The 13,246-nt window shown below is 36.0% G+C and overlaps 1 protein-coding gene across 5 annotated transcripts in view; it reads left to right on the forward strand.

Annotated features, from left to right (window-relative positions):
* The window catches only part of FER (FER tyrosine kinase), a 159,917-nt gene that overhangs the window by 79,628 nt on the left and 67,043 nt on the right, over positions 1 to 13,246 (forward strand). For 4 of the 5 annotated variants that reach the window (XM_027671091.1, XM_027671093.1, XM_027671095.1 and 1 more), the window contains exons 12-13: positions 545 to 748; positions 3,687 to 3,809. In XM_027671091.1, coding sequence (XP_027526892.1) covers positions 545 to 748; positions 3,687 to 3,809 — 327 coding nt within the window. Of the gene's footprint in view, positions 1 to 544; positions 749 to 3,686; positions 3,811 to 5,889; positions 6,201 to 13,246 lie in introns of those variants that run through there. The other variant, XM_027671096.1, reaches the window with a different exon arrangement.

The following is a 13,246-nucleotide window of genomic DNA, read 5'->3' on the forward strand; positions in this document are numbered from 1 at the left end:
ATATCATAGTGTTCATAAGGACAGTACATCCAGGTGTATATTCTGCACTACAGTGTACCTGCTACGAAAAATGTCTCATGCTTATTTATTGATTTGGGAATGAAGTGATAAATTCTGTGAAAACAGTTCATTCATTTCATATGCTTTGTATAAATCAGTTTATTATGATTTTCTGTTTGAAAGTTTTTGTCTGAATAAAGAAATTATTCATTTTCAATTGTTATTAATGGCATGTCAGAATGAGTGAGAAAGAGCTGGTCATTGTGGCTTATGAGAAACAGCAGGCCAAGTGAAAAATATTACATGGTTTTATGGATATTTCCATAAACTTCTGCTTTTGATACATTAATTTTTCAGGTAATTGAAAAGAAAGTGATCAGTATGACTGTTTTGTAAATGTAAGAGCCTTGATGGTGTTTATTAATAGAAATACATAATTTAGGTACAGAAATAGAATTTATTGTTGTTCATGATACTTTTCATGTAAAAATAAACTCTGAAAATTTACTAATATAGTAACATTTTTCTTCAATTTTTTCCCAAGTTCTTTGATGTAATCTCAACCACTGAGAAACCATTGTCTGAGCAAGACTGGTATCATGGTGCAATTCCAAGAATAGAAGCCCAGGAGCTATTAAAACAGCAAGGAGACTTCTTGGTGCGAGAGAGCCACGGGAAACCTGGTGAATATGTCCTTTCTGTGTTTTCAGATGGACAACGGAGACACTTTATCATACAATATGCTGATGTACGTCTCTGATATAGTACTGAATATTCAACTTAGGACCTACGTAGTTTACTATAGCAAATGGATTTAGCCTTTATATGAAAATACAAAAGCTGTGGGAAATATTTCCATCAGTGCTGAAATCAGGGGAAAAGGTCATTTTGGGAAACAAAGGAAAAATGTGAAGTATCAGGTTATTCAATTTCTTTTATCCTATTGATATTTTTATTATTGAAAAGACAAGATATTTCTGTCTATGTTTTGAAATCTAGAACTTGTTACTATTAATTTATGCATGTACCTTTATGTATTTTTAAACCTATTTACATAGTCGGTGCCAATTAGACTACTTTTAATTCAGACAATAAAGATTCAGCTGAATCTTCCTGAAGAATGGAAACAGTTATGGAGAAGAAAGTAATCAGTGTTGGTTTTATACAGTTGGGAATTGAAGTCTCTGCTGCACTAGAGGGGCTTATGTTCTTTTTAGCCCTATGGTTACTGTTTTTTTCAGTATAACACAAACGCTTATGGATGTTGCACAGTGTATATGCTTCTAAGGACCAGAATTGACCGCCCTTATTGCTCTAACTTAAGAAAAATTGGTGACTGAATTAGCAGTATGTTATATTGTTATATGCCTTTATCCAGTGTATTTCTTTTTATTCTACTTAATGCATTACTTGTTTTTTTAATGTATATATTTTTCTTTTTACCTTTCAGAATTTTAAACTTACTAAAAATGTGACATTTCACATAACATAACTGGAAATTTTTCTTGAAGTGTGACATTGCAGCAAATCATTCTCAGTTATGATTCAGTAATGCTGTCTCTTCAGTGTCTTGTAATAAAAGTCTCCCACATACAAAAAAATACTCACATTCAATCACATAATGATATTTACACTGAGGGAATTTCCTTGTCTAAATCCCCAGCAGATGCAGCATGCCTGGGGAACTCAATATTGTGTACCTGCTCTATTTCCTTTTAATGAGAGGCAGTAATATTTTTCAAACTTCATAGAGGTTGGAAGGCTTCTATAGGATCAATGATTATGGACACTTGTCATGGCTGGAGTGTTCATTAGTTCTCACCTACTGTTTTCTTTGTGGAAGTGAACATTTGCACATAGTCAGTGTTTATTTTATTTTGATTTTATGACCTTAAAGTATTTTGATGTATCAGAGTGCTGAATGAGAAAATAAGCAATAAAACTACCTCTACATAGACACACAGAATCTTACAAGATGCTTGGTGCTCTCTGATCTGACCCAGCAGATATAAACGCGCATTGTATTCTTGATGTGACTGAAGTAATTTTGAGCAAATCATTTTGGTAGGGATGTTGGAGGAGAGTGTAGTGCAAGGGATTTGTTTGTTTGCACAGATATGAAAAATGTGGAATCAGGTCTCTGTGACTGGTGAAACCACACTCTTGGATCACTGGCAGACCCCCATATTTTCTTCTGAATCAAGCACTGAAGATGAGAGTGGGACATTTGTTTTAACAGTGATCCTTTAGTTGCATAAGTGTTCTCTCTCTAGTTTTACCCTTATTTTGAAATCTAATCTTAATATAACTATGTGTGATAAATTACTTTATCATTCAGCTTTTAGGCTGAATTAATTCACTGCTGTCCATTCAAGGCAACTGTTGTCTTCGCTTCTGCTTGCTTGAGGCTGTGGCATTGTAAAATTGTTGTTTGTTAGTGATTTTAATAACGGTCACGATGCAGTGTAAACACACAGAATCAAAGGACGCTGTCTGCCCTGAGGGTTTTACATAAATGGCAGCAGATGGGCATGTGGCTGGGTCTGGGATGAGGAAATCATGGGCAGTAGTGGCTGTTGTGCTGAGGAGACACTTCGGACATCAGGTGTTTTGGATCATCAGCACAGAATTATGAAGGAACTTATTTGAAAGGAATGGGAACTAGTGTTAGTGGTCAATCGAATTGTAGTCATTATTTAATAAGCAACAAAATACCAACACAAAGTATTCAGTCCATGGAAAGATTTTATGATGGAGATCCATGAATGTTAAAAGCAGGTGATATGACCAAGCTGTCTACTAAAAGCAACAACATGTTTCAGGAAGGTAATGTTTTAACCCTCAAGAAACACAATAAACTTAAAATGCACTGTGAAAGGAATTTAACCCTGGGGGTTAGAAAGAAAACCATCTGCATGCCAGTGGTAGAGGTTTTCATTGCCCAGTTGTGTAAATGAACTTGAATCACCATCTGTGCTTTTGAGTTTTTTTAATTGCAGTACTTGTTCATTGTCAGGCTGGCTTATGGCAGCTACTTGTGGGAAGAGCTCTCTAACTGTAGATGCTGAGTTTTGTGAAAGCACAAGGCTTTCTTATATTTCACCATACTTCTCTTTGAATCACATGCCTGACTTGCCTTTATCTTTAGCTGCTTTAGACTCTTCAGGTTTATACTCCTGATTAAAGACCAATCATGTATTGTATACTCTGTGCCAGGTATTTATTAATTCAAATATTATAAATGCAGTAAGATCAGATTAAGACAGTATTACTTGCCTCCTGTTTATTTTATTGTCAGATTTTTTAGTTTGCTGTCACTATTCTTAGAACTTGAAGTAATTCAGAAGGTGGTGTTTTTTCTGGTTTAGAATATTTTTATTTCAGTATGTCATAGTTTTAAGTTTAACTGTCCTATCTATTTAAATTAAGAGTTTAAATAGTCATTTTATCATGCTGCCTTAAATGAGTGATGCAGTAATTTAGCATTTATTAATTTGTCATCTTCCTGACTGTCATTCCTTGTAAGTCAGTAGAAATACTATTTAAAGATCAGAAAATGAATTTAATTCTGTAAAAGTGAGCATTGCTTTCTTACAAGTTGGGAAAATTTGGTGATGCACTTTTGCAGTTTCTTGCTAGAAATATTGCTTGTAGAGAAATAATTATTCCCTTTTATGTCTTTACAGAATCAATATCGTTTTGAAGGAACTGGTTTTCCAACTATTCCTCAGCTCATAGAACATCATTACACAACAAAGCAAGTCATTACAAAGAAATCAGGTGTTGTTCTGCTGAATCCTGTTGTTAAGGTAATGCATACATTCCAAGAACTTTATTTAACTGAAAATAATTTTGGGGTGTTTCTGTTGTTATTTCAAATATAGTCCTGTGCAACTTCTCAGAAGATTTTTCATTTTTGCTCATTTTGTGACTCTGTTTCTGAGCTTTTTGAACCTTTTCAGCTGTGTGCAGTATATTAATTTAAAATTACTCTCCATTTTGATCCTTGTAATAAATTTTTGCTATCTTGAAAGAATGGCATTCAACATCTTAAAAAGTATCCTCCTACTTTTTCTTTGGTTTCCCATTTGGATTTCAATACTAAGTAATTCAAAGTAGTAGTTCATTGCTCTTCCCTCCATAAAGGAAGAAATTTCTATTATATAATAGTGTTCTATAAGTGGTGACAGTCTCATGAAATTTGGAAGACTAATGACAACTCCTTTTTGTCTCTGTTTTATATCTCAAAAATAAGTTATATGGACACAGAAAAAGGTACTGACACTCCAACATAATTGAAAATTTAAAATAAAAATTCCCTTTTTAATCAGGAAGCTATTGCAGAAAGTCTTTCAGGAGGAAAATGAAAAGGGATAAGTGTTAAACTATATAAGTGTTTTAAGAGCCTCCTTGACTTCTTCCAGTATTTTTGCAATTAGTATCTATTTAGTTGATATTTCGTTCATATGCCAACTCCACTTGTGTCTCTGGATCTTAACTATAGGTAAACCTTCTTGATTTATTTTTTTAAGACTGGTCTCAAGCCCGTGTTCAACAAAATTTTGATGTTAGCTACATGATTTGAATTTCTTTAGACCAGCTGTTCTCAAAAATATTTAAATTGTTTTGGTTTGTAATGGCTTTTGCTCTGAGCTATGATTTTATGGTGATTTTAGTTCTCCCATCTGACAAAAACTAGATGATGTATTCTGAAGAAGTATTTCAGAATGAAGAGAAAGAGTGTTATGAGCTTTGCTTTTTAATTTCCTTGGAGCTCTGGCTTTCATACAGGAAAGTAAAGACATTTTAAGTTGTTTTCAAAAATAGCATATGCACTCTGACACCTAGTGTTGGGGGTAATTTATGCATCATGTACTATTACCAAAATGTCTTTGATCGTTTCCTTAAAATTCATTTGACATCTGCAATGACTGGTTTTTCTTTGTTCGATTTATAACTGCAGAGCAGTCTTTGTCATTTTGTGCAATCTTTAATCTTTTTATGCAAATTGCTGTCCCTGTAATAACCTATTTAGAAATTGAAAGTTAAATATGGCAGAGAACTTCACAGAAAAAAAAGTTATGCTTTTTGGTTTGTTTTTGCTTTCCTTCCTTCCCACAGTCATTCATCCTCCTTTACCGTATTAGTAAAATTAGTGTTCACCTTCTGAGACATTGCCCTTGAAAGAACAGTCTTAATTGTGTCACAAAAGGCCTGTCCCATGCCCCATTTCATGTAGACCAAATCTGCCTGCTTGGAATTTTAATGATACTGTTATAATAGAATTTAAATTAGAAAAACTGAGGGCATTAAAAAAGATATCTGCAAGTGACTTCTTTAATGGAAAAATCTCTCATATTTATTTATAATCTTTCAGAAAATATGTGCATAATGTTCTTCAGTTTGTTATTGATGGATTGACTGGTATGTAAAGCCCCTGGGTAACCTCAGTGCATACCCAAGGTCTTTGTAAGTAGAAATGCTATTTTAACTGTATTAGATGTATTTTAAATTTTTAAAATCTTTGACCTCATGTTGTGGAAGTTTTTAAATTTTTTGAAATACATTTTTTTATGCTGAAGAAATCTGTGTGAAGTTGTGAATATGCTTCAGTTTGACTACTAGAAAAGAGAATAATCAAGAAAATAAGGAATGCCATTTTTATTTAGGTGTATCTGCATTAATGTTTTCATTTGGATCAGAAATACACCTTTAAAGCAAGTCTGCCCGGTGCCATTAGGATGCTGTGCCTCCACCACTGAGCAGTCTCTGAGGATTCACTTTATTCCTTTCAGCTGAAACAAAATAGGAACATGCACAACTCTTATGGGAGGGCTCTCAGTTTTCAGAACCATTATTTCTAGCCTGAAATAATGCTTTCCCCCCAAATATATGCTTCAGATCCTGATCACCAACTGATTCACTCTGGAGATCTGCCACTGTTTCACTAGTGCTAATATAGTGCTAGTATTTGCATCCTCTGTGATGTGGCTTTGTACCTTTCGTGTACATGGGAGAATGATGGACCATAAATGTTGAGATGAATGAAAAGTGTTAAAAGAAAAAAAAATAGATATTTCTTAGTTGTGCTTCTAATGTAGATAAATAAGTTTGCAAATTATATGATAAGTTTAGGGAGATCTGATGCTGTCTTGCAAGATATGTGTATGTTAATGAGTTAGACATATAAAGAAATGGGGAAGAATTACAAATTTAAGTTAGAGAGGTTCTTTTCATGAAAATGCACTCATAAAATCTGATGTGACCCTAATTTTTCAGTCACTGAACCAATTTGAAGATGGGAAGCATAAACAATCTATATGCTTCATGTTTCAGCTTCTTAGTAGTATCACAGAACTGACAATGACTCCCTTAATAATTAGTTAATGTACAATTATCCATGCAAAGGTAACCGAAAGTTGTTTTCCTGGCTTTTGGCTCCCCTTAGTGTTGGTTGGTTTTTCTGCTGTTTCGTTTGGCTTTGCTTTATTTTGCCAAAGCAAGCTGAAGTTCACTTTTGCAACTCTACCCTGGCTAGATCTGTAGCTCCAAAGAAGATATCTGAGTTACCTGCATGATACTCAAAGGCTTTGGCCAGATATTCTGTAGGAATGCTGAGAAGCACCTGGCAGTCGTGATCTCTGTGTGTTGGTTTTTGGCCCAAAGCTGCAATTCTTGTGATTTTAATTAAAGTCTAATTACATGTATTTTTAAATGATGAAATAAATCTGTAATTTTCTTTAAGAAAATTGAACTCACAGTTTGGAAGTGTCATGGTTTGAAAAGCCTCAAAATCCAATTCCTGATCCCTAGCCCCCCTCCCACATCTCAACCCCATGTGAGGTGGGTTTTCCAGACAAAAACACAAGACTCAATATGGGGGGAAAGGAATATATTACAGGACTATACAACAAATAAATAGTATAATACATTACATATTATCTTAACTCTATATCTATCTCTACCATGACAATAATATTTACAGTGGGCCAAATCTCTTCTCCCTCCAAATAAAAGTCCAGGAGAGAAGAAGAAGAAAAGACCCCTTTCCAGTCTCTCAGCAGCAGGTCTCTCTAGGCAGCAGGCTCTCTGTGTCTTTTCATGAAGCAGTTGCTTCTGTGTCTTTTCATGAAGCTGGATCCTTGCCAATCCATACGAGGGAGGCCTCCAAGCCTCTCTTGGCCCCTCGACGCCAAACGAAGGGTCTTTCTGTGGACTGCATAACCCCAGACAAGGTTGCTGCACCACGGTCATATCACGAAGCACAGGGGTCTTCGTGACGGTCTGGTATCCTCAGGGGAATTCAAGCCCCTATACCGAGCTTCTGTGCTCTGCCTCAAGATGGCTGCCAGCTTCTCTGGGGGGGGCCCAAGGTCACCCCACACACACATTCCTTTGGCCGTCCTGGCTTAGCCCTCAGAAGGCCAGAGCTTCTTAGCTCCTCTCTGCAGTGCATACTGCACCCCAAGACTCTTTCAAGTGAGTCCAATCATCCTCCTCTCTCTCGGAGGAGTCTCCAGGGAGTTTGGGGGGTGTTGGTTGTTTAGTTCTTACCCCCTGAAACTCTGTTCCTGCTGCTAGCTCGGTTCTCTTCCTGCTGCTGCTTTCCTTTTCCTCAGACAACTTTGTGTCTGCCTTGGCTGCATACCGGCTTCTGCTGTTTCTTCTTATCTGCTTGGCTCTTTGCCACTGCTCTTCGGACGCTGCTGTCTCTACTGCTGCTCCGTCTGCCCACTCACAGTGGAGAAAACTCCTCCAACTTCTCAGCCTCAGGCACTTAGCCCAGTTCAACACCATTCCAAGTCCCCATAGCCCCCGAGCCGGGGCTGGGGGGAGGCAAAGCCCCCAAGGGGCCCTGAGCCCCTTCCTCGTGGCGTTCACAACATGGCCACCACTTCTTCAACAAGTACCACTGCTTCTTTTCCGGTCCAGAGAGATATGTTTATGTTTTTCAGGAGCACTGATTGGGTCAAACCCCAAGGGTCACCACCCCCTGGAGGTTACCACTTTTAGCTTCAGGGGGAAAACCTGGTTCAAACCATTACAGGAAGTGAGTGTTTATAATATGTAAAAGATGTACTTACACAAAATGGATTTATTTATTGTATATTAATTAAATGATTCAATAGTCTGCAGCTATTGTCATTTGAGCAGAATTTCATATCTTAATACTAGCAGTGCATTTCAGTTATGTTCCTATTTCCTCAGAATTTAGAGAAATGTTACAGAATTTGCTTTTCAGATTTTGTAGCAGAAATGATTACAATATTTCTGTCATGTAACAAAATGAATGCATTGTTCTTAATGGAGGCCTATTCTTGTCAAGGCATGTCATCCTGTTGAGAAAAGGGAAAAAGGAGAATAATTTGCTCTTTGTGCTAGCAAAGTGCTAAATCAAATTCATGTATAATTTCAGGTATATTGACTACTTTCAAAATTAAAAGGATTTATTTTCTCAAAAATTCTTATTAAAATGCATTGTAATAATGGAGGCTCAAAGAGTAACAAAGATTGTGTGATAGTCTTGATAGTGATCGAAGGGTTTTGTAGCTTTTTTTTCTGAAGACCATGGCTTTAAACATCTGCTCTAGTCAGTGTTTCTGGTTCAGTCTTGTCTTTATGGTATTTCTTTCCATGATCAGGTTTAGATTAAAATTTGAAGATAAGACTCTTAAAGGGTGTAAGCATTATGCTCAAAACTGGAAAAAAAATATGTTTTATCAAGTATATGAATTTCATTTTAGCAAACACAGTGTAATTTTTGACCAATCTCTTAAAGAAAAATCTCTGTCCTAGAAATATTAAATGGGCACCTTGGCTACACGTGAATTCCTGGTTTCTGTACTGCTTTCATATAAAAAAATTATAGAATGCCATAGTGCTATGTGGAGTGCAAACTGAACAAAAGGAGTTATCTCAAACACAACTGGAACACTAGGAAATAAGAAAAATAACTAAAATTTAAGCCATTCATTCTTACTAAGAAAGAAAAATAGGTATGTTGTTAGGAAGGGGAAAAATTATTAAATTAAAGATTTCAGAGGAAGGCTTTTTTGATAACTGGTAACTAGGAGAATAAAATCCTTCAATTAAAGCATACTTTGTCAAAGATTATTTAGATTTACTAGATTTTATTGCTGACATTTTGTATATACACGTGACAATCAAAGGATTGTCTATATTGCGTAACATTCTGGCTGTAAGTTCTTGTGGAACACTTGTAAAAACTGGGGCTTTGCACTGTGGCTTTTCAGTGTTTTTATCAGAAACTTTATAACCAGATGTTAATATAGCACAATAATAAAATTGCATTAGAATTGTGTATGGTTGCAACATCTTTTCTGCTGAAGTAACATCCTGGGTTTTTTATAGATTCTTGCTGCTTCCTCAGATTTGGAATTAAAATATTCTATAATTATTATTTTTTATAAAATTGTGAGTTATAAACTTCTTGTAGATCTCTAATTATATTCTTCTTCCTGTTTCTACTTGTGCAGTCAGTTTGCAATATTTTCATAGGATGTGGCTGCAAGTATGTAACCTTCATTGAACATAAGCTCTCACAGGTCAAAAAACAGTGTAGATTAAAAGCAAAAATGAGTGTCTGAGCTCTTAAATTCCCTTGTAGAATTATAGTTATGCACAGTCAGGTACTGTGAAGTAGCTCATGATTGCTTCAAAGTATTTTAGCGTCTATCAGTTTAAGTGGAACAAAATGTTAAAAAGCAGTGAAATGGCATTTCAGCTGTGCAGTAGCAAAGATTACACACAAAAGCAGCTACAGGCTAAGAAGGGTATGGCTTTCTTGAATCAGGTGTGTACGTCAAATGTGTGTAATTGTGTCTGAATTGTCAAGAAGATCTGTTTGTGAGAGCATAAACATAGTAGATTTGTTTGCTTAATTGTGGACCAGTTTATTCAGAAAGAGTTGTGACACATTGAGGAGGATGCTGTGTAGTTAATTCTCAGATTTTTGAGTTTTAGGAAAGGATACAAAAGATACAGAAAAGGTGCAACTGTTGTGGTTTAACCCCAGCTGGCAACTGAACACAGAACACAGAGTTACTTCCCCCACAGTGGGATAGTGGAGACAATCATAAGGGTAAAAGTGAGAAAACTCATGGGTTGAGGGAAAGACAGTTGAATAGGAAAAGCATAAGCCTCACATGCAAGCAAAGCAAAACAAGGAATTCATTCGCTGCTTCCCATGAGCAGGCCATCTCCATCTCCATCTCCATCTCCATCTCCAGGAAAGCAGGACTCCATCACATGTAACTGTGACTTGGGAAGACAAATGCCTTCACTCTGCATGTCTTCTCCTTCCTTCTTTTTTCCCAGCTTTATATGCTGAGCATGATGTCATGTTATGGGATATTGGGACATCCCATTGGTCCATTGGGGTCAGCTGTCCTGGCTGTGTCCCCTCCCAATGTCTTGTACAGCCTGCTGGAATTCGTGGGAAAAGCTTAAAAAAATTCACCTTCACTGAAATCTTTTAATTTTAGAGGAGATTGTGTATGCATGCATGCCATAAAGATTGCTTCATGTGTTAATCATCTTTGTCAAGGGACTAATTTAACATGTAAAACCAAAATATAACCCCATACTACCTACTGTGAACTAAATTACCCCAGCCAAAACCATCGCAGTTGATTGCCATAGACCACAGAGGAAAATTTTGTCTAGCTAAAGTTGTTAATACAGAAGAAAAAAAAATGCTGAATACAGCATTCAGAAGATTACAGAAATAATAATAGAATCTGCTAACATTTAGCAGAGCCATTTCTGTGCCACTTCCCTTTGTATGTCCTTCATTGACTGGCTTTTTTTCTGCCACCAAGAGATTTTTCCAGCTCTTTTGCTGTTCTGAGTAATGAGTTAGTGGTATATGAGATGCTAGCAATATCTTGTTGAAGAATTATGTGCATCTGATATAAAAAACTTAATGCAGCATGCTTCTTTTAAACTGTTGACATCTATGTAATGTTGTATGATTTCTGATTCAATGCCATCATCTGTCTTGCTTGGAGTGCAGGCAGAGCTTACTGGAACTCATGCTGAAATCTCAGTCAATTAAGGCTACAGATTTCTTTCTGTGTGGCTTTGCCTTTCCCCTGCTCTTTCCCAATCAAAAATTAGCTAATGTAGAAGTTTATTTGAAATTTTGACAGGTTACTTCTATTCCATTCCAGTGGTTTTAACATGTTTCCGAAGATTATGAAACATAGTGCAAGACGAGCAGGTGTGGCTAGGAAAGGATAGGACAAAGGATCTTTGGGTTGTGTTTTGCACAAATAATAATTTGGTGGAAGCTCTAAGGTGGAACTGCAGCACTTTGGAAGGTATTGTATGCTGACCACTCTAACTTAGAAATTATTTTTGAAGGACTGTTGGGTATATCAAGGAACAGTCTGGCAGAGAGTGTACCTTAGTGTGTGAATGTTGCCAAAAGGATGAGTTAAATATTTTTCCTCACAGGGAAAAGAAACCATCTAACTGGAAACAATGGATGTTTTGAAGTTAAGTCAGGATGGAACTAAGTATGTGGCTAAGTATCTTACATAGCTCAAGGAGACTGTCTCGGATATTTTTGCATACATCTGTAGTCTCCCTACCCCATCTGACATACCTTTCCATATGTGGGTGGAAGTAAAAATGTGTTTGTGCCTGTGTGAAAATATTTTAGCCTATTTTAATCATTTGAGTGTATTTTTTTTTGTGCACACATGATATGACTCTCCTTTTCCATTCTTGTCTATTTTAATCACATGGAATGTTTAAATGAAAAACCATGTTATCACACAGCTTTGTTTTCCTTTGAGTGTGCAGAAGATTGTCACTGGTTTTGGAGGGCATATCTGATCCAGGGCAGATAATTTTTGTTTGCGTATATTTAGTTAGCGGAGTACTTAGTTTCGGAGCTGAATTTATTATATTAAGTCCAGAGGAATTCTGTGTGGTTTAATGTGTTTGAAATATCATGGTTTTGACATAAACTTGACTTTCTCTTTCCTGTGCTCTAAGATTTCACATTCTATGTCATGTTCTTCCTCAGGTTTCTTCTTCCTTCTCTATTTTTCTCTATTTCCTTTATTTTTCCTCAAATATCCTCAGCGTCTTTCTAGCCCTTTCTTGAATAAGAGAATATCATTCCAAAAAAAAAGTGAGGAAAACTGGTACTGTATATTGACTTCTACAGTCATTTTGTCTACTGATCTTTAAGTAAGATTGCTCAAAGAACAGCTGTGCAGTTAATCTGAGGTCACTTCTGCAGTTTACACCTTGTATAATAGCTTTTGTGAATCTCAGTTCTACCCTCTTGGTTTATAGCCATTTACAATTTGATTTAGCAGAAAGGTTGAACTTCACAGTGGTTTTTTTACCTAACAGTAAGAAGTCAGATAAAATAGTACTTTTTCCAAGGAGCTAAACCTGTCTGCACTATTATTCTGTTTTACAGCTCACACTGAGTTTCATCAGTGTAGCTTAATATGCAAAGCAGCTTCTATAACAATTTTTACAGCTCATGAATCTTTATTCTGAAACAGTTTTAAAGAAGTTGCCAGTGAGGTTTTTCAAAACCCCTCTTGTAAAACTTACTTGTTCGTTTGAAAAATCTTTTCTACCAGCTACCTTTATTTCCTTACTTAATCTGAAGGACTTGAAACACATAGTTTATGATTCATGAAATTGATGTGAATATTAGGTCTACTGGCATAGGTGATGTAAAAAATATTGCTTCTCTAAAAACATCATTTCTCATTCCCACATTGATAGGCCTATCTACACGTACACAGCTATTATTCACTTCTTTTTTTCCTCTGGTTCATCAAGTTCTGATAAGTGATATTTGAATACCTATGTGATAAAAATTGTCTGTGATTCTGGTTTTCATAGCCGTAAAAAGAATTTCACTTTAATTATCCTTAATACTGAAAATGAGTTGTTGTGGGAAAATAGTGCTTAGCTGCAGTAATTCATACTACTGATATTTTCTATTTAACTTGGAAGAAGGAGAACAAATACAACTTTCCGAACTAGTTTTCTGATCCATTTTTTCTGCTTACATGAAGAAACATCATGCATGTTTATGCACTAGATTCATGAGATGTTGACAAAATCCCTCTATTTTTGGGGTTATTTTAGAGAAATGTTAAGGGTTAATGTACTCTCCTCAGAGAAAGGGTAGGGATGTTTAGCTTTTTGGTTAATTCCTCATGCTGTGTCCAGATAGATTCTGAGGCTG

This window comes from Neopelma chrysocephalum, unplaced genomic scaffold, assembly GCF_003984885.1.
Source record: "Neopelma chrysocephalum unplaced genomic scaffold, ASM398488v2 Primary Assembly neopelma1_97034, whole genome shotgun sequence".
NCBI lineage: Eukaryota > Metazoa > Chordata > Aves > Passeriformes > Pipridae > Neopelma > Neopelma chrysocephalum.